Raw genomic sequence first — 27,782 nt, 5'->3', positions numbered from 1 at the left:
AGTGGTCCTGCACACACATTGGCGCCGATGAAGTGTGCGGCCCTCCCCCCACCCTCGACACATGCTCAGCATCCTCTCGGCAGCTGAGAAAGCCAAAGAGCGAGAGAGCGAACGAGAGAGAGAGAGAGAGAGAGAGAGAGAGCAGCGAGGTGGAAACGAGGCTGAGCATCACAGGAAGACACAAATAGAGGCATAAAGCGGCAAATTAGGCAGCCAGGCGACCACGAGGGGGGGGGGGGGCAGGAAGAGGAGGAGCCAAACTGCAAAGTCCTTGGCAGATCTCTGCTTCATTCAACATCCAATTTCTTTTTTCTTTCCTTGTGTGAGGATGCGAGAACCCGACGGCGGGATCCACGCACGCACGCAGGCCAGGATGGATGGAATGCCGCCGTCGGTGCTGGCGCTGACCCAGATTCGCGGGTACGGACCGCTCGCCGGTGCTCCGGGGATGTGACGGTGATCTCCGGCAAGGTAAGCGTCTCCGGCGCGGGCGGAATCGTTTGCCGGCGAGGATTTTGTGGCAGCGCGCCAACAAACGCACTCAATACGCAATCAATTGCTAACTTGGGATTAGCTTCGCTTCGGGCCGATGAGCAGATCCGATGCGGGTCAAAACGCATCTCGCGATTCGGGCATCCTTTCGTGATCCGACCCTTTCTCGGGAAAAACAAACAAACGCACCCCAAAAATTAGGAATGAGGTTTTCTGACGTCACGCGCAAAAGCGTTAAGCGACCTTCTGACCCGAATTGCAAGGAAACATAACGGGTCGACGTCGAAATGTCGCGGGAATAAAAGAAATGATGCGAGGTGATGGTGACAAATTCATATTTCTCATTTCTTTAGGGAAATAACAAATGCATTTTTCATGAATAAGGAGAAGAACGAGGTTTCGTTAAAACATCCATGTGTTTTTTGTACAGATGAAAACATCGGATTTTTTCCCCAAGAAAAAGTCGGAAAAGAGAACAAGAAAAAAGTTGGCATGTTCCAATTTGCAGTCCAAGAAAAATGTGTCATCACAACAAAAGAAAAGTCAGAAGCTAAAATTTTTTCTTGATCAAATCCCGCAATTTCATCATACAAAGTTTACGCAGCTCACGCAAACGTTTCAACGACGGAATGAGATTTGATTGTGCATCGTTGACCTGCGAACGCGTCACGGCGACGTCACGCGTTCGTCACGCGTACGTCACGCGTTCGCACTTCCGGCTTCTCGACGTTCCCACTTGGCACAAAAAAAAACTCCCGCGTCATTTCAACAATGAAGAAAACGAGACGACGGCAACAAAATGTCTTTTTCTTGCAAAGATGGAAAAAACTTTATTGTCACAACATGAAATTGTTTGAAATGTTCGTGCCTTGTCGAACTCGAACTTGAATCTGATTGTGACTTTATCCTTGAGAATTAAAATCTCATTCTGTGAAATATTCCGGTAAATATTTCCGCTGGAAATGATGACATGACGACGTTGTGTGTTTTTTTGCAGACTGACCGCACGTATGACGAGTCGCGAGACGCGTCACGCGCGGCGACACGGCGGCGTGCGTGACGCGTCCTCCTTCCTCGAACCCCGCGGAGAAACGAGGCTAAGCTAAGACCCGCGTCAATAATTGACTCACTCCTGGCGGCTCGGGGACGATTTGGCTCCAAACAATCGTGTTCAAGTTACAAAAAGGAAAGACAAGGACGACTTGCGTCAGGAAACACAAATTGCCGTTGGACGTAAAAGTCACGTGCGAGTGGAAAATGCAATGAATTTGCTTTTGCTGCATTTTCCTATCTTAACGTTTATTTGTAGTGTAATTGCACATGTGCCACAGTAGGTGGCACTTACATATTTTGAGTGTTATTTTTTGTTGTAAGGTGATCAACATTTCTTTCTTCCTTTTTTTGTTTCTTTCATGTTAATAATGATACAAAGTGACGCAAAGGTCACTTTTTCTCGTCACGGCGGAAAGTTGTGGCGCTGCCAAACTCCTTGTGGGGGTTCGACAGGAACTAATCCAGATTTTGAGAAGAATTGAGCTATGTATGCATGTGACATTCTTCTTCAACAAGCGGCGTGAAAAAGTCTCAAGCACGTCGGCCATTTTAGTTTGACGCATTTTGGACCCTCTTTTTTGCCGTCGTCGTACTTTGCTCGAACCAACGACCACCGTGAAATTGCGTGAGCATGACTATCTTGGAAAAATGCACACGACATCTTAGGCCATCCCCCAAATGGAACAGTAAGTCGGCCATTTTGGTTGGTAGCGGCCATTTTGGACGAATGGCAGGCCTGCTACTTTGACGAACATCTATTTGGAGCCGCGTTCTTCTCGCACCTCCCGTTCCTTCCTTACGCCCAATCATGCCCCGTTTTCTTCCTGTCGCCGCCCACTGGGCCAGACTGAAATTGACTTCGGGCACTCGGGGGGGGGAATTGTGCCGCTCGGCTGTCAGCGTAACTGCGTGAAAGGGGCATCGCTGATCCGACGGCCGAAGGAGGCGTGCGACCTGCGCCAAATGAAGCCTCCGCAAAAGAAGAGCACGAACGCCGCGGCAGAGGAAGAAGATCAGCGTGAGCCGCCATCGGGTCGTCGAATGGATTCCGTAGGAGCGCCGTTGTGGGCCGCGATAAGAAAAAGAAAAGAAAAGGAAAGAAAAGAAAAGAAAAGAAAAGAAAAGGGGTCAGCAGTAGCCCAGAGGTTCGAGGCCGGGTCCCGCCAAGCGCTTATTGGTGGATCGACTCTGTGTCGAGGAAAATGCTTGTACGTGCAATGGCGGACACAAGTGAAGTCGTCGGGGGCTTCAAACGCAATTTGAGTGGAAAGGAGCGAAGATTTGAATTGTTTTTGCATCGGGACGTCGTTCGCTTGCAGCAGAGAAAATGCCGGCTGGATTTTGTTTTGTTTGCTTGTTAGCAAAATGGAGGCCATTAATGTGAAATGAGCCTTCGATCAAGTTGAGGTTGAAAAGTTGAAAGTTGGCGAAAGGCGTCGTTTTGTGATGATGAGACGGCGGATTGCGATTCATCGAAAGGAGGGTCCTAATGTTTGCGTGAAACGCACGTTTGAAGCCATTTTGAAACGAAGTCGTTGGACGGAAAGTTCATCGAAGAGGCAACGTTTGCGGCGGCCAAAACGATGAACGCTGCTCAACGGCGGACTTTGCGAAAGGCTACTTTTTGTGCAACGCATTTGAAAGGTGAGAAAAAAGTGGACATCCGCTTTGTCGCCTTTTGTGACATGAAATAAATAAAATAAATTCCCAAAGAATTCTGACGTCGCACCGAAGAACCACGATCACAAATATTCAAATGTATTTCAAAAGCACATCGGCAATAAATAGCTCTCGCTCAAAGACTGAACTCGTCTGCTCGGAAAAAACAAAACACGGCAAAAGACGCGCGGGAGCAGATGAGACGGCGAGAGTGACAGAATGGTGACGACGTCTCAGCGGCGCGACGACCTTTGCAACGTCAAGCCTGCTCAAAATAACCATAAAAATATCACACGGAGAACAGAAAAAAAAAGAGGAAGACGGCTTCAAAAAGTCCAGCAGCACCAAAATCGGAAATGAAATATGAAATGAACGATGTGTAAATTGACGAGATAAGGTTCGACGATGTCTTTAATGGTAATTAGCACAAACGTTTCAAAAACAGGATCAGTGAGAAAAAAAGAAGTTAGCTCTGAAATCATGTTGAAGAAAACGCATTTTGGCAAAATCATTACAAAAAGGAGCACCTTTGAAATGAATCAGACAGTCAAAATGGCTGCCAGTGAAGAAGTAAAAAAAAAAAGGTCAATAAAATGAGCTCATACTTAAATTAAAAAAAAAGCACAATATTGTGCCTTTGTACAAAACAGCAATGCTTATAAACAACCTACAATCTCAAATAAGACTTAATATTGAGGCACTTACTTGCTAATGCTAATGCTAATGCTAATGCTAATGCTAATGCTAATGCACGCACACATATCGATTCCATTCACAAGCTTATTCCATTCGCTTCATCTGACCATTAGCGTGGATTTGACACATAGAAGGGCCAAAACATCCCTTATGAACATTCAACTGCACGGAAAAAACAAGCCACCAGAGGGTGCTAGAAGTGCACAAATGGAAATCAACCCGACTTTTTGTAAACATATGCGCTGCTTTTAATATTGTGTGATGACGACATGTGGCAGTTTTAATTGTGTGATATCACAAAACTGTTGTCATCGTTACATTCCTGTTTATGACTCGGGCAAGCTAAAAGTTGTCAGTTTGGATCCCAGTTGGGTTGTGTTTGTGAAGACGGGGTGTGCGCAGTTTAAGTTTTCAGCCACAGGTGGCAGTAGTGATTGAAAGTTTCCCGCGTTCAGCAGCTTGAATGCAAATGAGCCGGCCGGAGATTCCCGTTCACGGTTTTATAATATTCAAATGAGCACGAGTGCTTGTCCTGCTGGCTGCACGCGTGCGGTCCAAGGTTCGAATTCCCTCCAACGTCCACACCGGAGGCTCAATTGCTGCTTTCATGACCACCATTTGCTTCCCTTCCCAACCCAAAGCAAGACCAATAATGAGGCTATTTACACTGGAGCGCTTTCCTCTCTGGCGCGCACGCACGTGCGCGCGCGCACGTGCACGTGCACGTCTTTGTTTGTTAAGCAGCCTGATGTGAATGTCCCACTTTGTCAAGGAGCGCGAGCCGCTCTTCTTCTACTCGCTCACAATGAGTCGGCGGGCGCGAGTCAGACAATCGTCCGCGCCGCCGACGAAAAGCACGCCGGCCGCCACGGACGACCACCGCGCCACCGCGCCATCGCGCCCGACTCCGGCTTTATTCTCGATTGTTAACAGGATGCTAAAAATAGATTTTGCCTTCAGAGCCCAGTGGAGGATTTCGTGTCATACGCTCGACTGAGTCCAGCTCGGACCGCGCCGAATGTTTTGACAGGATAAAGGCCAACATGGCAAATGTACACAACTGACTTCATCATCTTCATCTTCATCCTCGTCATCATCACAAGGGCCAGACGATGCTACCATTTCCTGCCGTTGCTCACCTTGGAGTCACGTCGCCTCCTTTTCCGTGTTCATCGCTTGCCAATTGAGCATTTGTTGGCAGTTGAGCGCTCGCCGTGACGCGCGCTGGCCAGCGGCTGAGCTGCACTGTATTTGTTTCCCAAGTCGCGCCTTGTCGTCCGCGTGGCGTCGCTCGCGTACGAACGCGTCGTCCGATTGGCCGCTCGAGGCTTCCGCTAACATTCTAAAGGTCTCGTCGGCGTTGACGCACGCAAGCGCGTTGCTTTTGATGGAAATGAACGAGAAAACGTCACACAAATATTCCAAAGAAATCATTTTTGCACCTCAAAGTTGTTCCCAAAGAAAATGTTGGCGAATGATTATGATTATGATCATATTGTAAATCCTTCCCGTAAAAACTGAGAGCAGCTGAAAATGGGAAATGAAGGCTCTCGACAAAGTGGGAGGAGCCAACACAATTGATCCACGAGTAGACAGCGCCATCTACTGGACACGTTTGGAGATCATATTTCACCTTGGCACACATTATCACACATTTATCAAACAAACAAATCAAGCAAAGTGAAGTTCAAGATGCGCTAATTATTATACACGAAAACTCCTGAAATGATGTGTCGGGTTCAAATGGGATGATTTTAAATGTAAAGAGAAAACGGGATGAAGATTCTTTTATCTGACTTTCTTTTTTTTTTTACTTTTCATTTGGGTGTGCCAAAATGTTGCCACTTTATTCATGTCTTGATTGATTGATTGATTAATTTAATTAGCCTTGGCCTCCTTTCGCTCTTTGTGTCGCTGCTGGGAAAATATTTCAATATTTTTACAGCATCATGTAAATTCGAATATTTAATAAACATAAGGAAGCCAGCATCACATTTGACTCGTATTTCAATATATCAATATTGGCACATTGTGACGCGTGTGTGCGCGCGCGTGCGTGCGCGTGAGTTCCAAAACGTAATGCATCCCATATTGACTTGAGCATTTTCTCATGGTTTTGCCGCGCGCTCACTTTTGGGCGATTGATTGCGGATTAAACATGCGCCGGGTCACACTGACCCGTGTCCGTTCCTGGTGCGCCAAAGAAACAAACATAACAGCAGAGTTGATGGAAATCCACTTCCGGAGTGGAAGCGTAAAATGCCAGCGTTTCCGCCGACCGCCAGCAGATGGCAGTGCCGGTCAAGATTGTGATCCTTCAACGGCAACGCTTCATTCTTCACATTTGATGTTGATTTGCGTCCTGAAGTGGCGATTTGCGTCTTGTCGAACCTTGGCGGCCGCCGGTCGTGTATCGTGAGCGCGTGTTTATACACGAAACGCGTTGGCGGGAGTCACAAGCGGCCCGAGGCGCGAACGTCATCACACGTGACCTGGATTCTTTCTGACGGACGCAACTCTGATCTCGTGACTGGACTTTCCCGCTGGCGCGTCTTTTGTCAATGCGTGCGTCGGGGCACGTGATTCGCTTTTTGTGCATATTTGTCAAGCACGAGCATATCGACAATCTTTTGTCAGTCAAAGTGCAAGCAGCAACAAAGGAGACATGTTGCAGGGAGCCGCTTTCGACACAAAACCTTTCTTTTCTTTATTACAATATCGTGATAGCGATCGTATGGCGATGCATGTCGTGTCAAATATGACGATCGTGTCGAGGATTAGCCGGAAAAACAGGATGGCAAGGACGCCTTTGCAGCTTTTTGTTGCTTTGAATTTCTTTTGGTCTCATTCTTCAAACGCAAATCTGTTTCTAAAAATACACACCAGCTTATTCTGTCTCACGTTTCAAGATGAAACCAAGCCTTCAAAGAATCGATCACATGACTGTTGGGCAGGAAACCGATGATTTGGAAAAAAAATGCATCGTCATAATCAGACCTTCATAAATGTCACACGTCGAGGAATAATTGATAGGAACGTTACGGCGGAACTGTTGCAACAGCGTAACAAGATGGCCGCCGTCGATTAATGTCATCGGACGGCGGAATCGGAACTCGTTGAACTTGTGCATCGACTTTGATTTCTCGTCTGCGTGCCGAAGAGGAATAAATAGCAAGCGGGCCAAATCTCGCTCTTGCCGTGAAGGCAAGACGCCAGCGTCGACTTCCGCCCGCGTCGTGAGGCGAGCGCCATCGCCACATTATCATCGGCGGAATCGCAAATGGAGAATAGATTTCCGTCTGGTCGGAGAATTGCCAGAGTTACAAAAAGGAAAAGAGTTTTCAGCTTTAAAAAAAAAAAAAGAAAAAAAAGTAGCCGCAACTCATTATTCCATTCAATGTTTGGGTTGCTTTTCACATTTGAATGCATGCAACTCGTCATTGGTGCTGCTCGGCCCAAAAGCCGTCTGCGCCGCTGGGAGTTGCAAAAACATGCTGTGAAGCTCTGCAGGATCCTTCGGGGCGCATCTTTCATTATTAACACAGCAACTGCGGCACTGAAATCATCCCAAACAAAACATCAAAGGCTCGCAAATGTTCAGTCAAACGTCGTTTGTGTTTGTTTGTGCGAACGTCACGTTGGCAACATTTGCAGCAAACGCGCTCCGAAGTGCGCACGTTGCTCGGGTTGGAAGCAAAACCAATGCATGAATCCGACAACATCTTTGGGATGACTTTCAGGAAGTCTTGGAAAAAGCAACAAAAAAAAAGAATCCTTGATATGACCACTTCAAATCAAAATGGCCGACTTCCTGTGTGTTTCCTGTTTTGTATCTTGATCAACATTTTTCAAACAATTTTCATTGCGCAAAGTTGACCTTGAAAGGGAGTGCCTTGTTCAATTGCCAGCTTTTGTTCAAATGCTTTTTTACGAGTCCCAGTGAGGAGACAACAGCGATTTGGACGCTTGGCTGGCTGACTCCAAAATGGCGTGCACTATATGAGTCCAGCAGAGAATCACGAAGGCATGGATTACTGTTTGGAAGTGCTGCTAGCTGATAACTCGTTCACTGGCAGCCACTTTCACTGAAGCAAGCCCCTTCGCTCCCGCCTGTTTGATTGGATTTGGACTGATTTCGCAAGACCCGCACAATATTGTCTTCTATTGCTATAAAAACTACCAAAAGAAAGATACGAGTCTTCAACAAATCTGGCCTTGGTTGATCTCTTATACTCTGCGGCCACCTGTTGGCCGTTTTATTTGGTGATAACCACCATCGCTTCAAGCGTCCTCTTCAGGTGAGAGGCTGCATCCAAGCCTTTCTGTACGTGTCCAGTTCGTCCCCTCCTCCAGATGGCCCAACGTTTCCTTCCGACGTCTTCGTTATCTGACAACGACAATTCAACGATGACTCAGCATGGCAGCAATGCGGTGTCCGGCGTCTTTACGACTCGGACCGTTTGCTGAAGAATCCCAAGTCAGCTCCTTAGTTGAGGTCCACTCCGAGCGCGGGAGAGCGGCGCAGCTCGAAGTGGCGTACGAGTTCCCCAAACAGGACAAAATGGCCGAGCATGACGAATGTTGACTTGACTCCAAATCGTTCGGTGAAATCCAAAAGGTTTGCTTTGACTTTTCATCTTGAGCATCCGGCAGCGGCCGGGAGCGAAGGGGGTCGCTTCAGTCAAAATGGCTGCCAGTCGATGAGTGAATAATCCCAAGGTCATGAAGCAAAAGCCGCCAGAGTTTGAGGTCAACTCGGTCCAGGCTGGACCGGAGTCTGCCGGTTGATATTTGACAGCAAAAATGTCCAACGAAAGAGTTGAGCTTGCTCGCCAACTTTTTGCTGTCGCGGGCAACGAATCGAAGCGCAACAACTTGGCACGCTCAGACCGGGTAGCGCCGTGGGAAGCTGTTGTCGGCTCGTCGCCGGCCGCCATCTTTTCCACGTCAACGTGTTTTTCAGTCAAACATCCTGCCGGCATTTCATCTTCGTCAGCCGTTGCTTTCTTTTCTGACTTCACGGGATTTTTTGTCCGCAGGAAATGTCAACCAAAGTATTAGAGCGAGGTTCCTCAAACTGGGGTCCCCGGGTGCCTGGGGGGGACACGAGCCCTAGCGTGGGGGTCTGCAAAACCAACAAAAAACAATGACTCCAAAATAGGCAACGTCTTCAGGATTATGATGTGAATTCCGCCACTTTCAGGATCGTGAAGCGGTCCACGGAAGACGTTCGTCCCCGTAAAATCTCGAGAAGCCGCGTTTGACCTCGTCCTCGTATTGGCCGCCTTGGATTTAACCACGTTGCCAATGACCCAAATCACGTCCTCATCAGCGGTTCTGGTCTTTTTCTGTCCAAATGCAGGATGGAGGAGAGTGTGCGAAGCCTACTGCAGAATCCGGACTCGCCGGACGGCCCCAAAGTGGACCCGCTGGACCTCATGAAAGCCTACAAGGTACCAAAGAAACCTGCCGTGGCAAAGGACACCGAGCGGAAGAACTTTTGACAAATGTCCGTCTGTCTGCTGCATTGCAGGACAAACTTTTGGAGGAAATGTGGAAGCAGCAGGACAGCCTGGAGGGTCCGGCAGCGCCGCAAACGGGAACGCCGCAATGGCGCGAGGCCGGCGCCGCTCCGGAGGAAAACGCCGACAGCAATTCCATGCTCCGGCGACTCCGAGCTCTGGAGGTAGTCGAGCGGCGAGCGGCGAGCGGCGAGCGGCGAACGTCGAGCGGCGAGCGGCGAGCGCCGAGCGCCGAGCGGCGAGCGCCGAGCGGCGAACGGCGAGCGGCGAGCGGCGAGCGGCGAGCGCTTTCATTCTCACTCTTCAAGTGGAAACTCACTCAAAGCTCCTCCTCAAACTTTTTACGCCACCGCAAAACATTCTTGCGCGAACTTGACTTTTCTGAAAACAAACCATAACTCGAGTCGTAGTTTGATTTGAATGCAGTGATTCTTCACGTATCCACTAGAGGGCGCGATGCTTGACTCGTTGAGACATTTGCAGCAGTCCAAAGTTATTGATGCCTTCTTAAAATCTCATTTTTACGCTTGCCGGCGATTGAAGATGACATCACCGGTGCTGAGGACGTAAGTAACGACCAATCGCGGCTCCGTTCGCCCACCAGAACCAGAAAGCAGTTCCTCGGCACAGACGATGTCGTCTTCAACCGCCGGCAAGTGTAAAAAATGAGATTTTAAGAAGGTATCAATAAGTTTGAACTGCTGATAATGAGTCAAGTCGTCTGCGGACTGACGTTGCTAGTTGAAAACCATCAATTCATCGCACGTCTGCTCCGTCTTATGCTAACATCGACACTCTTGCCCGGTCGGCGTCCAATCGCGGGGCAGAGTTTGGCAAAATCAATCACAAGTTTCTAATTTCAAATTTCCAATGAGCCTCGCAGCATCTTTTGGCGAATGTAGCATGCAAACTCCGTACCCGGAAGGCTCGGGTCCGAGATTCAAAGCTCCGACGTTAGAGCCGCGCTTAGCCCGATTCCCGCCTTTGCTCAGATGAGGCAACATTTGACAAACGTCCGAGCGGCTCCTTTTTTTCCGTCTCATTTCTTGACCTCGCGACGGTTCGTGAACGTCGCGTCGCCGCAGACGCCAATCGGCGTCGAAGAAGAGAATTAGCATGCGGGCTGAGACGATGTCGCCTTTCAAGTAGACGCGACACTCGGCCCGGCGTCTGACCTTTTCTCCACTCCGACGGCGAGCCTTCCGGCCGACGGGTGACCTTTCCGCTTTCTCCCGCAACGAATGTTGCCCAGCAAAACATTTTCTCCTTCTTTTTTTTTTTCCGGCTTTTATGATCATCGTAAGCACATCTGGCCGCTGCCGCCAGATGTTGTTCTGAGTTGCTTTTGAGCAAGCGTCCATGTGTCTCCTGCAGGCCGAGAATTCTGCTCTGTCCTTGGAAAACGACAACCAGAGGAAGCAATACGAGCGCTGCCTGGATGAGGTCAGAAATTTGGAAAAATGGCAAAACTTTTCATTTGTTTTTGTTTGACTTGTTTCGGCGCAAACCGGATTTCCGCCGAAGGTTTAGCGCGATTGGCAGTCGAGCAACGAAGCCGCCTCTTGAACATAACTGGAGGCCATCTCCTTGTTCCCCCACGCCCCTTCCTTCTCGGTGAGCAGAGAGGGGAGGGGCGAGCAGTGACGCACCGAGGAGGAACGGAGGAGGAAGAGTTTTTATCGATTATTGTGTAACGTCCTCCCCAGAAAAACAACATGGGAAGATTATTGTCGATTTATTTGAGTGAAAGCGTGAACCAATTAATTCATCACAAAATTAATCGTGTTTTAACGCAGATTAATCGCATCATTTTGACCTCAGATGCTTTAGCGTGACATGTCGTGCTTCAGCAATGAACAGAATGACGTGCATTCGAGTCAAGCATTTAAGCAATGTTTGCGTACGACATTGAGAATATTTGTTCATGTCAAATGGCTGGCCTCACTTTTGTTCCATTTTCAATTTTTTTGATACAAGTCATTAATTGATACGAAAAAGAGGAGGACGAACGTGTGGATCCAAAAATGTGGAAGACGTCCTCAGAACTTTAAATGTCAAAAGAATCAACACATAAAAAGCGATTGATCAAAATTCTAAGATGTGATGAATCGGATTAAAAAATGTCATCGTTTGTTGACCAAATGAGACGTTTGAGGTGACACCGAAAGCGCCTGCTAAGTCTTATTTTTTTGGGGTCGGGTTCGACGGCGCCTTTTCCTGCAGCGTGTCTTCTTGGCAGCTCGAGTGCGACGCAAATGACGGCGTGCGTTTGTTTTCCGATCCAGGTGGCCAACCAGGTGGTTCAGGCGCTGCTCACCCAAAAGGTACGACTTCTTATTTGCGCTCTTTGAACTTCTGCACACGACGGCGTCCATCTTGTGTGTGAATTTTGCAGGACTTGAAAGAAGAATGCGTGAAGCTTCGCACGCGCGTCTTTGACTTGGAGCAGCAGAACCGCATACTCGGCGTTTTGTTCCAACAACGACTTCCGGCGTCTCCGAGTCCTGCGGCGCAGGTACGAGCGCAGCGAAGCCAGGCTTGAACCTCGATTGCTTTTTTGGATTTTCAACTGCACAACCGTCGGAGATTCGACGGTCTCGCTTTGAACTTGAGTAACTTTTGCGTTCGGCTTCTGTGACTTTATATTTGATTTGATTTTATTATTTCCTTTTTAACCTGACAACTTATTTATTGCCAGTAATTTGGGGAGTTTTTACCGTAGTTTTATTTTCAATATTCTGTTTGGTTTATTAACGTTGACTTCATTATAACTTGTTTTTGGGATATTTCTTGATTTTGATATTTTTGCGCTTTACGTCTCGATCTTACTTTTACCGCAAGCAACTTCCGTCGATTGTTTCCATTTCTTGAAGCTCGTCGAATTTGATTTGAACGCGCGTCACGATGTGGCGATTTCCGCAACTCTTGTCTCGACCTGCCCAACATTGTTTTTTTGTTGTTTGATTTGAAATGGACGCCGCACGTATGTTGCGCAACGTTCTCGGGACGCGTCCACCTGACAAATTTGTCATCCTTTGGCCAACGTGCTTGATTGCAGCGCGTCCGCATCGGCTACGAATCGAAGCGCGTTCAGGTCATTGAACACGTTGTGAGGTGCGCAGGCCGAGGAACGCCGTCTTTCGTCTTTAACCTTTTCCGCAAAGGTCGTTCTTTTCGACTTGACAGCGGTTTGGCCTTTTGTAGAACATCTGTATGCGTTACCGCAACGACGCTCAAAGCCGCTGGAAACGAGCCCTTTGAAAACGCGTCAAATCTCAGGGACGAGTTGGTCTTATTGGAAGGAAGGAATTTTCAAAAGCATTCAACTTCTCTGCTCGACTTGGCCCCGCCTTTTTTGGTGTTGTCCATCTTTCACGTGTTCAAAATTTGGGCAACAATCGCATTCGACATCGGTGAGTCGTTCCTTTTGAAAAGCACGTGGAAAGAGTGCAGGTTCTTTGCATAATGCTGGTTCTGTATTTGGGAATTGGCCTTTTCGCCGATTTCTTTTGTTCTTATTGCCGGCAAATAGTGAGCGTTGACTGAAAAATAACCGCGAGAAACCAAAATGGCGGACTTCCTTCTGGAAGACTTTTTTTTCTGCCAAAATGTCACATTGCCAAGTGAAAAGTGAAACGGGTGTTCAACTTTCCCCCCCAAAGTTAACGAGTTGATTAATTCTGGTGTGGCGTGGACTCGTGCGGCACGTCGGGAAACTGCTCGGCGCAAACCTTTTGCTAATTTCTTATTGTTGATCGGTCTTGTTGTATGAGGTTGAAATTTATCGATGAAGGATGCCTGGAATTTGGGCAAAATGATCCTAAAATGGCCGATTGAAAGCAAAATGGCTGACTTCGTCTGCCGTCTTTTCAGTCTTGGCTTCCTGAGACTTTGTCTTCTCATGATAAACATGTCGGCCAAGTTCGGCCAAGCTGAATGAAAGCGGCTCCGGGGCTGAATTAAAATGGAGACATCAATTTGCACAAAACATAAAATTCTTGATTTATTGCAACATCCCCAGCTATCGAGAAAGTTGTTTGTGATGTTATCGTCTCGCGCCCGAGGCTAGAATTTGAAATGCGCTCGTCTCCAGTGAAGTCACAAACAAAAATGAACGTCCTTTATTCGTCCCGCTGAGGTTCCGCACCACAAGCGTAGAAACAGAAGATTGTCAGAGGAATGCGGTGACGCCGGGTCGACTCGGGCGCGTTTCGTCCTCACAACGGACACGGATGACCGCAACGTTCCTCAATTTGTGTCTTATTGCATTTTGAGGATATTCGCTCGAAATGGCTGCTGCAAAAACTTCCTGTTAAATCTGGGGCATTTGGGCATGTTATGTTGTGTCCCCAATTTCTTCTCGATTGGTGAATCCGGTGTCTGGGACCGATTTTGTTCTGCCCTTTGACCTTCCAACAAAGGCCTCCAATTTGGCATGATTGTTTTTAAATGTTCTCATATTGTAGAAGGTCATGAATTTGCCCAAAATGTCTCACAGTCATCTTGGAATCAAAGTGTTTACAATTTCCCCCCCCCCCCTACAATTAAATCATGTCATCGTGGTGGGGAGCAGGGTTGCGCAATATGCCTGAAAACCTTCGGGCATCCCTTGACACGACCCCTTCTGCAACCGACGAGTTGCAGGAAACCCAAAAGAGGTCTCAGCAAACCCAGAATCGCTCAGCAAGTTGGCCATTCTGGTTTGAAAAGCGAATTTGAGTACTTGGTCAGAAAGTTGCCAGAGAAATCCCTCCCAGACTCCAGTTTCACCCATCGACATTAATCGTTGTTAAGTTGTACGTTTTGGTTTGAAGCAACTTTTTCCGGCGAATTCCGTAGCTGGACAAACTCTTATCGGGCAATTCACCCAATAAAAGCCCCCCCATCGGAAGCAGGTGTCCTCGAACCCTACGCAGAAGAGTGATGCTCAGCAATTCTCTTGAAAGCCAAACGGTTTCTTCTGTCCAGGAATTCCAGAGGAATGGAAAAGTCGGTATCGCTGCAGGAAGGCGGCCGAGCGTCTTGAGTCTAACGTGCCCGCGTAGTAGCGGGAGCGACCTGTCTTTATCCAGCGCCGGTAGCGAGTACTCCAGTGGCTCGCACACATGGGCAGAGGGACGAGGCCTGTCCAAACAGGTGAACGAGTCCTCGCAAATGTTCTCTAACACTGAAGGATTGTGGGCGGACGTTAAAAGGATTCCTATTTGTCGATTTCCCTTGCGATGCAGTGCGCCGGCAGCCGGGACAAAAGGATGAGCACGAGCGTCGTGCACGGTCGTCAGACAGACCTCGGCCGGAAGGAAGGCCACATCCTGAAAGGCCTCAAGCGTCTTCAGACCAGCGCCTCAAAGGAGAAGCCCGACCCCGGGTCCGTACCGCACTGCAAGGACTGCATGACCTCCAACGAGGGCATCTACTCACTGGGCGTCAAAAATAACTTGTTGGGGACGACGGCCAAGATAAACAAAAATGTGAACGGAGGGATTCCCATCGTGGACTCTGATAAGAGACGCAACAACTCGCAAAGTCAGGAATCCAGTGACAACATGTCAGGAGAAGTCCAGACAGGTGATGGCCCAAAAGAATCTTTAGGGGACACCATTTCAGACAACTTCATCTTCTCAGCGGACGCGCCAATGAAGCTGGAAAACGGAAGCCCAAAAGACGACTCGCAAGAGGAAACCGAGAACTCTGGAATCATGCTGAGCGACAGCAACAACAACCAGGAACGATCCAGCGACCGCAAATCCCGGCTGGACCGCATGGACTCGGAATCCCGAGCAAGGGACGCCAACTCGGCTGTGCGGAATTCCGCCACCAGAGCTTTGAGCTGCGCGAGCGAAGCCAGACAGCGCAGCTCTTCGGCAGAAGTTTCTCACCACAGCGACGGCGGGGTCTCGCGGAACCCGAAACCCAAACCGCAGCTTTGTGACTCAGCCAGGAAGGCGTTCATCCTGCGCAGCAAGAGCGCCGACGCCGGACCGGAACAGCACAAACACGTCCACTCGCCCCTCCATCAAAACCTCATCCGGGGCCACAAATCGGCCAGCCCGAACAAAAGGGCCGGTCACGGGAAACTGCACAGTCCGGGTCATGAAGCGGAAAAAGACGATGATTCTGCATCAACTTGCAAGTCTCTGGAGCGCGTACAACAGCGCTCGCCTCTCGCGTCGCCCGTCAAATGCGTTTCAGCAATCAAAGCGATTGCGCTTGATGAAGGTTCAAAGACTGCAGCGACGCAGCCACAAGCCGCAAGAATTCTGTCCAACGGGGAGGAGTGCGATAACGTCGAAAAGCAGGAACAGCCCACGGACCTGTTCTCTTCAGAACTGGGGTCACCGTCTGCCCCGCTTCCGCCGGGTCGGACGACTTCGCTCCTGCTCAGAACCGTGTCGGACTCTGGACGCGTGACTCGCCCTCAGAGCTGCACTGTGGGAAAGAATACGTCCGGTGACCAGACTAACTTGCCGGCAGACAATCAAGCTGCCAAAGTTGTCTTCAATGGCCATTCGTCCAGGACGGCGGCCGTTCCCAGTCTGGAAACGCAGGATCCGGAATCGGCCGTTGCGTACCGCAGTGGAATGGTCGCGCCGTCTTTGTTGCCAAATCCGAATGTCTTGCAACGGTCCCAACAGAGCATCAGCGAGCCAAAACTTTCCCAAGTCTTGCCTCAGACATATTCCAATGTCTACTATCACAACTGCCAGAGTTCTGGTTCCAGAGCGGCAAAAATGTCTCTTCCTGCAAACGCCAGATCCCACGAGGCGATCTCGGCACCGGAAAGCGGTGCATTCCTCCTGTACAGTCGCCAGAACAAAGATGACCCAAACCCGTCCATCAAAGGCATCCAAACCTACCAGACATACATTTGCGACCCCCACATGAGGAATGAATGCGGCAAAGCCCGACGCAAGATTGAGACCCGTTGTAATTCCCTGGATTCCGAGCCCTGCGGCGGCGCTGCAGTCGCGTCGGACGGCGCCGTGTTGCTGGACTGGGGCTTCGACGAGGAAGGCTGGCTCTTCAAGCGTTCCGTCTCTGTGTCCACCAGGCCCCCGCTGAAGCCAGTGATGGGCATGAACGGGGCCAAGGCTCGGAGCCAGAGCTTCGGAGCTCGCTACATGGACCGGCCCAGCTTCAACCGGTCTGGCAAGGTGCGCACTCAGATCAAAACTCACTCCGGGAGCTCCTTAAACTCCCTGGCTGACGTTCTGCCGGGAAGCATGAGCTGCTCCAGTAGCTACCACTGCCCCGTGAACCGGTCACTGCTGAACAACTTCCTTATCGAAGAAGGCCTGGCGGTTCCGCCGTGTCTGGGCTCGTCTAGCGAAAGGCTGCAGAGTCTTAAACGCCAACGAGAACAAGCCAGACGCCTTCAGATCGAGCAACAGTTCTGCAGCGCCTTCGGAGAACCCGTGTGTGAAGAACCAGAGAGGCAGAGTACCATAACCACCATAGAGGAGAAGGTGATGCTCGGGATCGAGGAGAACTTGCACAAGTCTCAGGAACAGGAGAGGAGCAGCGAAGTCAAGCAGAAATCCGGATCCACCTTGGCCAACTGGTTCGGTTTCCGCAAGGGTAAGATTCCCGTGCCGAGCGGCAAGAAGACGGACGTGGCCAAGGCCAAAGAAGAGAAGAGGGAGCAAAAGATGACGTCGCTGCTTGGGGGGAAGCAGACCAAGACGGACAAGAAGAGAGACCGCAGAAAAAGTGACGCGAAAGACTGGTAAGACCGATTCTGTTGTCTTCTTTTTCTTTTCAGCGCAAATCCAGCTGCAGATGAACTGCTAGCGTAGTCCGAGCACCGCTAGCAACCTTTTGCACTTTGCTGATGAAGGCTTGTTCCGTTTCAGTTCTGCGGGAAGGAGAGAGTCGCACGACGCCGTGCGAGCCTGCATCTCGATGCCTTGCCCGGGGATGTCCTTTCATGAGGGACACAGCGACGTCATTGGGGACGCGCAGGTGATGGACGCAACGGCACTTCTTCTAGTCCTCCGCATACCCAACAAGGGACGGAAAGTCCTTCTTTGGGTTCGGGTCGTTGTTATTTTGCAGTTTCTCGCCGCTATTCTTAGGACCGTCGGGTCTTCGGCTTCTTCTTTGGTACCGTCGCCTCGGCAACGGCTCACCGCCTCGTGCTGTGGTCCACAATCGTTTTATTGCTCATCCATTAAGGAACACCGCGGCAACTGAAATGAAGATGTTCCGTAGTATTTACAATCAATCCTTTGACTAAAATGTTTGCTAAATAAGCTAAATGTAAACTCGTAAACCAATAGCAGATCAATCGAAGATAACGGAAGTCCGTCACTTTTGATCTCGACAATCTGATTCTCTCGCACCCGCTGGCATTCCTTCACTAAATATTCTCAAACGACATCCATGAAGGGCGGCACGGTGGCTGACGGGTTAGCACGTCCGCCTCCCAGTGCAAAGGTTGTGAGATCAAGTCCGGGCTTCGGCCTTCGGCCTTCCTGGGTGGAGTTTGCATGTTCTCCCCGTGCTTGCGTGGCTTTTCTGCGGGTACTCCGGTTTCCTCCCACATTCCAAAAACATGCATGGCAGGTGAATTGGACACTCCAAATTGTCCACAGGTGCGATTGTGAGTATGGTTGTTCGTCTCTGTGTGCCCTGCGATTGGCTGGCAACCAGTTCAGGGTGTACCCCGCCTACTGCCCGAAGCCAGCTGGGATAGGCTCCAGCAACCCCCGCGACCCTTGTGAGGACAAGCGGTACAGAAAATGGATGGATGGACATCCATGAAGGTTGATATGTAAAGAAATGAAATGCGCATTCACCATCGCGAGTCAACACGTGAGCCTCGTGTTTGTGTCCGTCGTTAGCGAACCCGAGAAGGTCCGTCGGTGACTGACGGTTCCGCTGACGGACAAAAACGGTGCTTATGACGTCATTTTCTCAAATGTTCCCGGCAAAAGGGCCGTCGGTCAGCGCCGGGTTGACGGGCCGTCCGTCGGTACTGATGGAAAGACCGTCTGCCGTCTGCGTGTTTTCTCCGAGCAATGATGCAAATGTTCTTTTGTCACCAACGATGCCGATTCGTACCGCGCACCGCCGCCGCCGCGGATGATGATGATGCAGAGAGCTGACGGTGAGAACGGAGCCTTGATGAAGACCACCCGCCAGGATGCAGTGATGGGTAAGCGGCAACTTTTCCTGACTGTCAGTTGGAAGAACTTGAAGCGCTAAGAAGGCTTTGTTTCTATTTGCCGTTGGACCGTTTTCAGGAAGACGTAAAAAGCCCACAAATGAAAAGTAGAAGTCTTGAAAGACTTAACCACGTACGAACCGGTTTATAATGAAAGCCCCTTCAAGTATTTTGTCGGGGACGCCAAAGCGATATTGATTATCAGTTCCGCTTGATCGAAATCAACAAGTCTGACTCGTTCGTATTTGAATTGCGTCGGGGCCCCCTTGTGGCAACGCCGCCCGGTAAGTCAGTCCAAGCCGAGACAATGCGAACTTTTAAGATGTGCCGTAATCGTGACAGGAGCCTCTTCGGACCAATACGGACGGTCTGCATTGTGAAGGTTAAAGGTCACTTACAGTAAGTGGACGTCCATTGATTGTGTCTTCATGCTGCATGGCCAGCATTGCTGTCCTCATATGTTGAGAGGGTGCGAGCATTTGGGATCTAATGGACTTCGTTAGATCCCCGGTGATGTTTCGATGCTCATTTTTTGCTGTATGGAATGTTGTTGTTTTTGTGTGTGCGTGTGGTGACACATTTGGCAAAAACTCAAAAACAACCCAAGTTGATTGCTTTTTTTAATGCGCATCTTTTGCCAGATAAATTCCGTTACTTCATAAAAAAAAAAAATAGAATAAAAACATGCCAGGGAGTATTTGAACGCTTTCAGATTTCACGTATTGGAACGTAACCCATGCGAGGGAGGGTGCGAATAATCTGTCCATCGTAAAGACACGCGTCCTAAGCGAACACGGCGCCGTTATTGGCGCATCATGCAAATGAAATGCGCACCCGCAGCGTGTGTTTTGAGGCCATCCCATGATGCATTTCATCGTCACTGTGGTGGACGCATGCTGGTTGTTGAATGTTTGTGGTTCGAGCGGACTCGCTGGAATTGGCAGTTTTTTTCTCTGCTTGTCGGCGGGAACTTGTTGCGTTGCCAAGCAACCAGTGAGCTGCAGCCCGCCAACGAATTGGACCGCCAGACGGAAAAGCATGGGCGGCTGTTGAAAAACTTTATTGTCAAGCAAAGCTCGTAGATCACAGAACAGATAAATCCAAAATGGAAAATATGCTTTGTTGTAATCATAAGATCACGATTCGGGCTAAATGTTGTTTTCATGAATTTGATTTGAATGAATTAGCCAATCGTTTCAAAATAGGAAACTGAAAACTGATTATTTTCTATTTTCTTATTTAGTATTTACAATAAATGAATTGAGTCATTATTTTTTGAATACATTTTTCCATTTGTTTTATTATTATTCACAATAATAATTGATTGTTAAATAATGAAATTAACAGTTATTGCAATATTTATTTTGCCAATCTTTTTCATTTTATTATTTGCCATAAAAGATAATACAAAGAATATTTTTTATTTTATTTTTTTAGAAAATGTTAGTTATGTAAAATTGTTCATTTTATTAGTTTTGAAAAGTTAATGTATTTCTTTTGGAATATAATTTTGATTTATTTACAATAAATAAATTTTTATTTTTTATTTTATTCACTAATAATTGATGATTTAATGAAAAGAATGATAATTGTGTATTATAAAATTAACGTAGGAGATTAGTTTATTTTATAACTGACATTAAATCAATGGCCGCATGAAATAATAACGATTTGAGGTTCCAATGAATTGAATGACGACGTAAACGTGGCTTCGGCCTGCATGAAGGGAGGCAGCGGGCTGCAAACTTGGCCCCCCTCCCTCGTCCCTCCCCCGTCCTCCCAAATGCTGTACAGTGCCACTTCAGCCCCCCCCCCCCTCCCCCCTCCCCGCCCCCGCCAACTCTTGTGCTTGTGCCGCAGGGTCGGGCTGCAAGATGCGAACGTTGGACAGTGGAATCGGGACCATCCCCCTCCCCGAACCCTGTTCCTTCTTCTCCTCCATCCTGCACCTCCTCCCCAAGTCCTCCTCGGCAACCCCCGAACTTGACCCCGAGCCGTCCGGCGCTCACGTCCCGGACTCCCCCGGCGACGAGGCGTCCCCGCTCCCCCGGTGGAGGATCCCCTCGGGTTTCGGGGACCGTCCGGCCGGGGCGCCCCGTTCGCTGCCCCGCGCCGCCCACATCCAGTCGGTGCCTTTCCCTAGCGTGGCTTTCCTCCGACCCCCCCGACCCCGACCTCAACCCGTTGTGACGTCTGCCCGCGTGTGTGATCCCCGCCACGCGACACCCGCGACCCCGCAAGGTAACGTAAAGGAGGCGCTCGCCAGAAACGCGACACTTTGTATTGATCTTGAATGTTTTGTCTGGCAAGTGATTTGCAGGGCGGGACGGTTTGCCGGTTTGCCGGTTTGCCGGTTTGCCGGCGAGAGCAAAACAAGAAATGCAAATATAGAATCAAACAAAGAAATAAACACAAGCGGGAGCAAACCCGAGACAAAAGCCACATTTGGAATTGTCAAGACCAAAGACGTGTTTCTGCTTTCTGTAATGATTTGAATGAATTTCAAAATGCTGCTGTGACGAGCCGTCACTCTGATTGGCTGTTAGCAAATACAAATCAGAGCATGAGAGGCAAGATTGCAAAAATGCCGAGAAACGACGAAAGATGAAGCCGAGATCATGAAAAATTCGGCACCCGCTTCGATAAAAGCTGCGCTGACGACACCAAACGTTTGCGTTGCCGCCGTTTGGCCCGGCAGGCGAACGAACGCTGTTGCGCATTCGGTACAACGAGGGGGCGGGACTTGAGTGAATTTAGGTCAGGTGAAAAAAACAAAAACAAGATGGAAGCTCTCCTGTGAATGAGTCTGATGGAGAAAACAAAATCATTTTCTTCAATATGCTTCTTTGTGGCCAAAAGAAATTCTTTTCAAGGGAATATAGTTTGAAAAATGGACTTTTGATGGCTTCTACTCGACCACCACTGAGTTTCTGACTTGGGAGCTAGTCTGGGTGAAGATCTGCCATTTTCAAGTGATGGCCAGAATCCCGGCAGATAATCCGATCTAGACACGGGACCACCACAATCGTCGCTTGATTAACCTCGATTGATTAACCTCGATTGATTAACCTCGATTGATAAGTCTGTCCTGGTTTGCTCCTGGTTGTCATGGTAACACAAAGCCTTACTCGGCAGTGACCCCGCAGTCGACGGGGCGCGAGTGAAGTTGGAAACGGAGGCTGCACTTTCTTGACCCTTGCGCTATTTTGACCAAAACGTGTCCCATACGAGGAAAACGTTTGAAATCAACTTTTAGGTCCGCCCACCAGGTGATCGAGTACCTGAACGTCAGTGACGACGTTGGCCCGAGAGGTCAAAGTTTCACAATTGAAGGCCCCTCGAATGTATGTTGTTGTTGTTGTCATATTTCGACAGCGTCACATTTCCTCGTGCGTGCGCGCGTGCGTGCGTGCGCGCGTGTGCGTGCGTGTGTTTGTTCCCCCCCAGGTGGAATGGAACCGAAGAGGCTGACCTATATCAAAAGCAAGACCAGAACCCCTCAGAGCCAGCAGAAGGAGCAGACCAGGCTGCAGCTGGCAAACTGTAAGACCACAAACACGTCCACGCGTTCGCGCCTGTTGACCGCAATGTGCAAAATTCTCCACCCCCCCATTGGTCGTCCTCGGGATTGCTTGCTAATCACTTCCTGTTTCAATTTTGGTTCCCTTTTAGAGCCGTTGACTCCATTTGGTCATCGGGAAGCTAAACGAGAAGACGCTCCCGATTTGCAACCGCCAAGCGGAACGCACGCACGACTCGGAAGGCTGCAGATAGTCAACAAGTACGCACGCGCGCACACGCACGCACGCACGCGCGCGCGAGCGAGCGTTCCCAATTCCTGGATGTCTGCTCCAGTCCAGTCAGTGGGGAAATATTTGGAAGGCCCTCCAGCCTCCACGTGCGCAACATTCCTCGCCATCTGGCGACACATTTGTCGGGAAACAACAACAACATTACTGCTCGTGTTGTTTTCCCTCCGGTGATGTTTTTTTTGTTTTTTTGTTTTTTGCAACAAGCTGCTCGTTGCTCAACACGCGTCTGGCAAATGTGTCAAATGTTGTGTTTTTGGAGGTTGAAATGAAAGCTGCGAGCAGCGATGAGCCGTTTTGATGCAATCCTGTAACCGCGTGAGTTTTCCTCAAAGGTTTGGAAATTCGCTGTCTGGTGAAGATAGCGGCTTCTGATTGAAGCTCAGTTGGAGAAATTCCCTCACTCCAAAAAAAAAGGGGAAAAAAAGCGACTTCCACCTTAAATGGACAATTATGTGAATTTTTTGGGATGTGCTCGTGGACTTTTTCATGTCCACTCAATTTCGTGATGATCAAGAAAACTGTTAGTAATCTTTCAGGCCAGGAATTCATCTCAAATGGTTGCACTTCCTTTCCCATTTTTTGGCTTCCTGTTTTCAAAGACGTGTGCCCAAGTTTGTGTTGATTCGTTCAACGCGTTTCCTGCGCCTGTTGGTTTTTTTTTTTCTCACCTTTCCTTCAACAAACAGAATGAGGCCTGGAAAATGGCTGCTTCAAAACAAAATGGCCGACTCCCTGTTCAACGACAGGCATGCGTCCTCGAGACGTTTTCCTGCGTCCCGTCATGGTGGACATGTCGACCCAATTTTGTGCTGATTGCTGAAACTGTTTGTCCAGGGCTGATTTTTTTTATTTTTTTCCCTTCAGAACTTGGAACGACGCACGCAACCAGGAAGTCGCCTCAAAATGTCTGACTTCCTGTTCGATCTTGGCCATGGGTTTTTGTGACTTGTCCACCCAATTTTGTCTGATAGAACTTGTGCCAGGGCCTTGGTGATTTATTTGTCACAATAATAATAATAATAATAACTACACGAAGTGCAATTTCTGCAGAAATGGCCTGGGAATGCTAATAGCGGAATGCTAATAGCGGAATGCTAATAGCGGAATGCTAATAGCGAAATGCTAATAGCGGAATGCTAATAGCGGAATGCTAATAGCGAAATGCTAATAGCGGAATGCTAATAGCGGAATGCTAATAGCGGAATGCTAATCAGAATGCTAAGCGGAATGCTTTTCAAGTAAATTGAAAGATAAATTGTGAAAAAAAAAAGAACACTTGAACCCGGGAGGCGTGAATTTTTCAAGCAAATTGAAACTCCTATGGAAAAGCACCGTCCATTCGTTTAGATGGAAAGCTGGAAGGAATGATTTCACGTTAAATTGTGCCGATACTGTTTAAGTGATGCGGAATCACACGATAAATATCCTGAAAGGCGTCCATTTTTGAAGCAAGTTGAAATTGAAACGTGTAAATCCAAACTAGTATGAGTAAAAAGTATTCCAGTCCACACTCAGACTTGGTTTTTAAAATTTTTTTTTTTTTTACACATCTCACTTCCATGCTGTCGTCCTGTTAGGACAAATTCTTTAACAGTCTTTTTATGGCTTTCGTTTCTTTAAAAAAAATCTGTCTGAGTTCTATTGATGTTCATAGCGCTTATTAAAAAGCGCCATGAATTGCAGTTAATGATGCAAAAGTGGAAACGTCGTGAAGTTATGAATCAAAGGAAATGCCTTTGAAAGGTCGCCAATATCTTTGAGAAGGACATCGCGGCATGAGCGGCTCCGCTGATGACTTCGGTCCTTGAGACTTTTCCCGCGTCCTGTCATGGCGGACGCGTCCGCACCATTTCTTGTCCACTTGCTTGTCCTGGGCTCATTTTTCTACTTTCCTGGGGAAAAAAAGCTGACTTTATGGGGCGAAGCGCCACAAATCACCTTCACATGCCTGAAAAGTGTCCGCTTTTTTCGAGTGCGAATCCTGCTCAAAGTGTTTGTCATCGTCAGGGTGCAAAACACCAAACGGCAAAATTCGCTCCGTCAAAATTTATTGTATTTTTTTTAAATCAACCCCAGACGCCAGTTTCACAGAATTGGGAGGAAATGTTTATCATAAGCGGACACACCAAAAAGTCTCAAGGATCCAAGGTCCAAATTCAAAAGGAAGTCGGCCATTTTGGTATGGAGCAGCCATTTGGAGTGAAATTCCATTCGTCGTACGTAAAAAAACAACAACCTTTGTAGAAAGACACAAAATTAATCATGACGGGATGTAAAAAATTCTCTCAGAGCTGCACCCAAAATTGAATCGTGGTTTGGACGTTTTGGCTTGAAGCGGCCATTTTAAACTCATGACAGACTTTGTACTTTCTCAATTAGAAAAAAAATATAATAAAATCAGCCGCTGCCACAAAACTGGATGGACATGTTTTTCATAACAGGATACACAAAAAAGTCTGAAGGACTTTTTGTCCAAAACTCAACAGGGAGGTTCGACATTTTGGTGCGAAGCGGCCATTTTAAGCAAATTCCAGAACTCGTCATACTTGAAAATCAGCGGCAGACGCTCGTTTTCTGGATCAACATGAAATTGGGCCGACATGTCTTTTGTCTCTTGCGTCTCTTGAGAAGGCAGCCATTTTGTTGTTATCCCAAGCCTCGTACTTTGACGACCTCCGATTTCCCCCAAAGCAGGTATCGTTACTGTCCGATGGGCGAGGCTGAATCGGGATCGATTTTTTGGGTGCGTACGCCATCATTATTGAAAAGGCCCAACATGAACAAGCGGGTCCGAGGAGCTTGTTTGCGCTGCTCGTAGCTTTAATTGTCCTGATATTGATTGCTTGATATTTCCCGCCACTCTTGGCTTTTGTAAATATAGATTGAGTGTCAAGATCCAACGCAAACCTTGGCGGGGGGTTCGCCAATCTCGTGGAGCACGTGCGCTCGGCGCCGCGGCGCTCCTTTTTGATGACGTTTCTTCTCACAGCCGCTCGGATGTGAACAGCGCCGCACTGGCGACATTTCACAAACACGGTCACGCTCGCTCGCCACTCGCCACTCGCCACTCGTTACTCGCCGCTCGCCGCTCGCCACTCGCCACTCGTTACTCGCCGCTCGCCGCTCGCCACTCGCCACTCGCCACTGTTTAGGGCCGACGTGCGCATTTTGGTGCTCTTCCGCAGCGATGACGTCAGGACAAGCCGGTGAGTTTGCGCACGGACGCTTGTGGCGCCGGCTCAGGAAAACCCGATTGTTGTCTGTGACCGAGGCTGCGGCTGTCAAAAGAGGACACTTTGGGACGCGTCAGGACTCGCTGGCACTATTTTTGGGACGTGGTCAACCTTTGACCTGAAAGGACAAGCTGGCCCGTCGCCGGCCGCTTACTTTTGCACTCGATTGCGTACGTACATATTCCGTCATTTGCGGTGTTGTTTGCGTGTTACTATTGACATCGCCGCCTTCGCCACTTTGACATGTTTTGCACTCACTTCCTGTTTTGCTCGAGTCACAAACAGTGCTTAACAAATTGCTCGATTTGACATTTCAATCCAGAAATAATCGTGTGTTTTTGAAAATGGATGGGCGATGAAAGTGAAACTCTTGGCCCCGCCCCGCCCGGCAAGACGCATCCACTCCCGAGTCTGAGCCTAACAGGGCCGCTTCGAACCAAAATGGCCGACTTCCTGCTCAATTTTGGGCAGGGCTTTTCTTCACCCTTTTTTGTGCGTCATCTTCTATTCAACATTTCCACCCAATCGGGAAGACAAGGTTACGCAGTCCAAGGCACATTTTTTCTCGCCAAGTAGGACGTCTGGATTTCACCCAATAACGATTGATAGATAAGAACATGGCCGACCTCCTGTTCAATTGCAGCTGTACGTCCTTCAGACTTTTGTGTGCGTGCTCAACGTGTCCACCCAGTTTTGTGTGCAAAAGTGAACCTGCTGTCTGGGACCCATTTCTTCATTTCTCCTCTCAAATTTCCACCAAATGACGAGAGCTTCCACCTAAAATGGCCGACTTCCCGCCTTTTCTGTTCATTCACCAAATGTTCACGCGCTCGGTAAAACTGATGTCCATGGTTGATTTTTTTCTCACTTTCCAGGGGACACAAATTCATCGATTTTTGGGCGGGGTTCTGTTTCATACCCCGCGTTTCACAATTGGTGTTTTTATAAAAAAATATATATTTTATTGAATGAAATAGACTTTTGTTTGCTGTTTTGTCACGTCTTCTCCGCTGCTCTTTTTTCATGTCACGTGCACTCGTTGGGTGTTCCTGGTGTCCGCCAATCAGCTCCCTCCAGCCTCAGGCGGTTTGTCCAGGTGTCCCTCGTCGTGGCATCCGCTGGCTTGTCTTTCGTTCTCGTCTCGTTTTCGTGCTGTTGTCGACAAGTCGCGTTGTTTCCTTGTAGCTTCGATGACCTTTTTTCATTCTTCGTGTTTTGCTAACGGCCCGCGCCTCGTTGTTGTTTTTGTGTGTGTGTGAGTGAGTTTAACAGAAGACTGTCCACAATCCATTTGTCTGAAAATGACATTAAATGTGAAAATATAACGCAAGGAAGCCATTTTGGTCACTTTGCTTCAGTTTGTTAAGCACTGTCCATTTGCACAAAACGAAGGGACGCGCCGCCGATTCCATATCGATCCCGTCACTATTGAGCCATAAGAATATTTGGGGGAAATATTCCAAGCGTAGCATTAGACCTCTTATTTACCTCTTTATCCCAAACTATGCTCACTTGCTATGTGCATGTCGATTTGGGGGGGGGGGGGTGGGGGGGGGGGTTAAATACCCGTAGCAAGACGCGCGTCTTATAAATGCGTCGGTCGGTTTTTGATTGATCAGGGAAGCGACTGGCAACACTCACATACGGGTCGATCGAGCTCAACGTTGTTGTTTAAAAAAAAAAAGAAGGAAAAAAAAAAAGGCTCATTATAATGAGTATGCATATTGTATTTTTCTAACATTGACCTTGTATTTATTACTCACTGCACTGATTGGTGGACTTTTCAGTTGATTGCACATTTCTTGTCATTCTTCCTGTTGTTGAAGTTTTTATTTTTTATAATCCTAATCACAGTGATGTTTTTTGTGACTGTTTCCTTTGCTTCTAAAATTATATATTGCTTTGTTTTATGTTGAAGGGGGAAGATAAAGAATAAACTATTTCAGTACTTTTGACTTGAATTTTTGTATTCATTTTTTTGTGCACTTTTTATTGTAATGGAACAAATCCAAACACTCCAATTGGGATCAAATCTGAAATGGAAATATGGCAAGATGGCAGCTCATATGTAAATGTCAAACTTGAATTGCATGTCAACGGTAGAGATTTGCGCTGCCCAGACTTGAAACGTGTCACAAAATCGGACAAT

General features: G+C 48.3%; 1 protein-coding gene across 6 annotated transcripts; it reads left to right on the top strand.

The window, feature by feature from the left end:
• Nucleotides 1-163: 163 nt before the first annotated feature.
• On the top strand, nt 164-27,156 carry LOC147165096 (uncharacterized). Of its 6 annotated transcripts, XM_086090939.1 has the most exons (13): nt 167-471; nt 9,263-9,353; nt 9,434-9,586; nt 10,797-10,865; nt 11,708-11,746; nt 11,818-11,937; nt 14,391-14,558; nt 14,651-17,148; nt 17,276-17,384; nt 18,522-18,579; nt 20,449-20,829; nt 22,036-22,131; nt 22,261-27,156. In XM_086090939.1, coding segments are annotated over exons 2-13 (3,783 nt in total). In that variant the 5' UTR covers nt 167-471; nt 9,263; the 3' UTR covers nt 22,263-27,156. The 6 variants fall into 6 exon arrangements, 3 of the variants coding, with proteins under 3 accessions (XP_085947067.1, XP_085947065.1, XP_085947066.1); XM_086090941.1 differs by lacking the exons at nt 22,036-22,131; nt 22,261-27,156 and adding an exon at nt 18,931-18,987 and having other exon boundaries at nt 166-471; nt 20,449-20,592; XM_086090940.1 differs by lacking the exon at nt 20,449-20,829.
• Nucleotides 27,157-27,782: the final 626 nt, after the last annotated feature.

This window comes from Leptonotus elevatus, chromosome 12 (assembly GCF_054856555.1).
Source record: "Leptonotus elevatus isolate MCC_2025b chromosome 12, RoL_Lele_1.0, whole genome shotgun sequence".
Lineage (NCBI taxonomy): Eukaryota > Metazoa > Chordata > Actinopteri > Syngnathiformes > Syngnathidae > Leptonotus > Leptonotus elevatus.
Note: the sequence above shows the minus strand (reverse complement) of the source record. Positions and strands in the feature narration are given on the sequence as shown.